At 38.5% G+C, this 2,681-nt stretch overlaps 1 protein-coding gene across 1 annotated transcript in view; it reads left to right on the forward strand.

Moving 5' to 3' along the window:
* The window catches only part of LOC102211329 (multiple epidermal growth factor-like domains protein 10), an 83,690-nt gene that overhangs the window by 274 nt on the left and 80,735 nt on the right, over nucleotides 1–2,681 (forward strand). Inside the window, exon 2 of the mRNA XM_013913297.1 lies at nucleotides 1,017–1,153. Coding sequence (XP_013768751.1) covers nucleotides 1,017–1,153 — 137 coding nt within the window. The remainder of the gene's footprint in view (nucleotides 1–1,016; nucleotides 1,154–2,681) is intronic.

A 2,681-nucleotide genomic window follows, 5' to 3' on the forward strand; every position in this document is an offset into this window, starting at 1 on the left:
CAGTACATAAATGTTCTGCATTGGTCCTATCTTGAGCTGAAATACTGTGTCTGTGAAAGTTTTCAATGTAAATTAGTTTCATTTATTTGCTGTATTGTAAGATTAACATTTAGCTTCACTAATTCTGCAGCAAGCCTCTCTTCTTGTAACTTGAACTTGAAAACAGGAGTGTTTCCATCTATTTGTGGTACAGTTGCCCACAGCTTTAGTCTGTTCCTGCCCCCACAGTAGTCTTTGAAAGCTTTACCAAGGGTTGCACTTTACTGTGCCACATTTTAAATTAAGAACTAGATTTTCTTATTGCAAGTTAGTTTGATTTAGTTAGTTTCAATTAACATTAAGCTATGATTTCCATGCAGCAGCCTGTTTTTATCCCAGGGTAAATATTCACATTACAAATATGTCAACCAGAGTCAGTATTTTGTCCTGCAATATGTGAAGCTCTGGGAGTGAGCGTAGGCTGTAATATTTCTGTCTATTTTACACTAATGTCTTCCTGCAACAGCTCACCTCCCATGAGATTTCTCTTAGTCACGTCGTCGTTTGCATCACATTGTCAGACACCAAGTACTTTTACTTTGAAGTGGGTAGTTACCACATGGGATTACATTGCAGGTATCCAGTCATAACAGTCTTGCTTACTATTTATTGGACTGATTCCAGAGATTTTTGCTCCTTGTTTTACTTTAGATGGAAAAAATGAGACATCAGAGCCTAGTTTTTCAAATAACAGAATCTACCTTTAAAGAATTGTGAAATGTAAAGTTGCATATATTAAACTATTTGTCTTAGAGTAAATTAATTTGAGGTTTTTTTCCATAAATTCAAGTTTAAATCCAGGCCATAAACATGAACCAAGGGTTTTTCTTGGACTAGAGAAGTTTGAAACTGCTCACTGGATACTGTTGACATTACTGTCATTACCTAATTTGCTAATAATTAATATGTTTGATATGTCGCTTCCTTCCGAGACATGTTTGATGCGCATGTAAACGTGATATATTCTTCTCCATCAGGGTCCAGTGTGTGCCCAGCCATGTCCATTTGGATCTTTTGGCATTAATTGCTCCCAGGAGTGCACGTGTCGTAACGGAGGGCTATGTGACCATATCAGCGGTCAGTGCCAGTGCACAGCTGGCTACATTGGAGAAAGGTACAGCCTAAAATTATGGTTATAAGATGAAAGTTTACTGTACTCCACGGGGAAATTGGGTGGTTGCACGTAAAAATTTTATTTGAAGACCAGCAGAGAGAGAAAAACACGAGCAACAATGATGAGCAACATGCAATAAACAGTAAATACAGTGGCCAGATACAAATACTACAGTATGGCAATACAAATTTTAACAGTTATCTTTGACTGAGTTTTTTTTGGGTTTCTTTGTGTGCGTATATTAGTCATACGCAGTATAAACCATTATAAATGAAGCATTCAGAAAGTGTTTTCATTTATTAATCTATGACCATCTTCCTGTCTTTAGTTGTTAGAAGTATTTCTAGAGAAATTGGACGAACTGATGCTAATGTTGGACTTGTTCTGTTGCTCTCTAGAGGTAAAGAGTTTGCCTAAAAAAGTTTAAGGGGGATAGCATGAAAGTATTTAATATTTTCAATAAGCAATCAAATGCTTTTCCTTTAACAAAGTGAGAGTATTCAATTCCTTTACTGTAACTATTCAAGGATTTTTATTTGGAAGATTTGACTCAGACATGCTTAACAGAATAACTTTCTGCATCAAAATAAGGGCTTTAATTCTGAAATGTTAACAAATTCTAATGGCTAATGGGCTTCCATTAAAAACTGAGGGCGTTTTTATTAACTTTAAAGCTTTCTAGCAGTAAACTAGCAGAGAAAATTCATAACTACAACGTTTTTCAAACAATGGCATGCTGCCATGTTCAACATAATGTGTTCTTACTACAGCAGCTTGTGGCATACAAAGCTCTCCATAGAACACACTATATATGACAAAGGATGTTCCAAATAGGCGTCATATACTCAAACATATGCACCCACTGTATAGACAGTCATTAGAAGAACTACATGCATGCTATATGGTCTTGTATGCCTGTTGACAGGCTCTGGGAAAGGATATGTGAACACCTATCGATTGTTGCTAGCTGTAGCTTGTCTTAGACTCAGAGCAGTTTGTCTTGTCCCATTTTTGTGATTGGCTTTGCAGCGTGCAGGTGAGCCCCAAGACTTGGGTATGGCCTGGATTTGCTGCTGGCATGGGAGGGAAGTGGGGGGTGGGGTGCACTTCAAAGGGGGTTGATATGTGTGCATGGGTGTCTTTGTGTCATTGGTGGGTGGGTATGTGTGAGTGAGTCAGTCGGTGGGTTGGGTGTGTGTGTGCGTGTCCATTTGTCCAATGTGTCCATTTCAGGCTTTGTCTCTTCAATGCCTGCAATGGACACTCATGCAGACGTTGCAGTAAGCTGCAGTACCAGGAGAGAGATTTCATTTCAAGCCAACAAAAAAGAAAATCAAAAACAAAATAAACACAGGAGTGCATTTTAAAGTGAGCCAACTTCATGGTTTGTGACGTAGAAGGACCATGGAGTGTACCTCACACCTTATTTGTTTCACCAATGTTCACATGTTGGACAGAGAGGACAGAAGGTTTGAAAGAGGAGTGAAAGAAGCATCTATGTCCACTGTGAGCGACCATCTTTGAACAG

Source organism: Pundamilia nyererei, unplaced genomic scaffold (assembly GCF_000239375.1).
Source record: "Pundamilia nyererei isolate P.nyererei 1_Seehausen unplaced genomic scaffold, PunNye1.0 scaffold00124, whole genome shotgun sequence".
In the NCBI taxonomy this organism is placed as follows: domain Eukaryota; kingdom Metazoa; phylum Chordata; class Actinopteri; order Cichliformes; family Cichlidae; genus Pundamilia; species Pundamilia nyererei.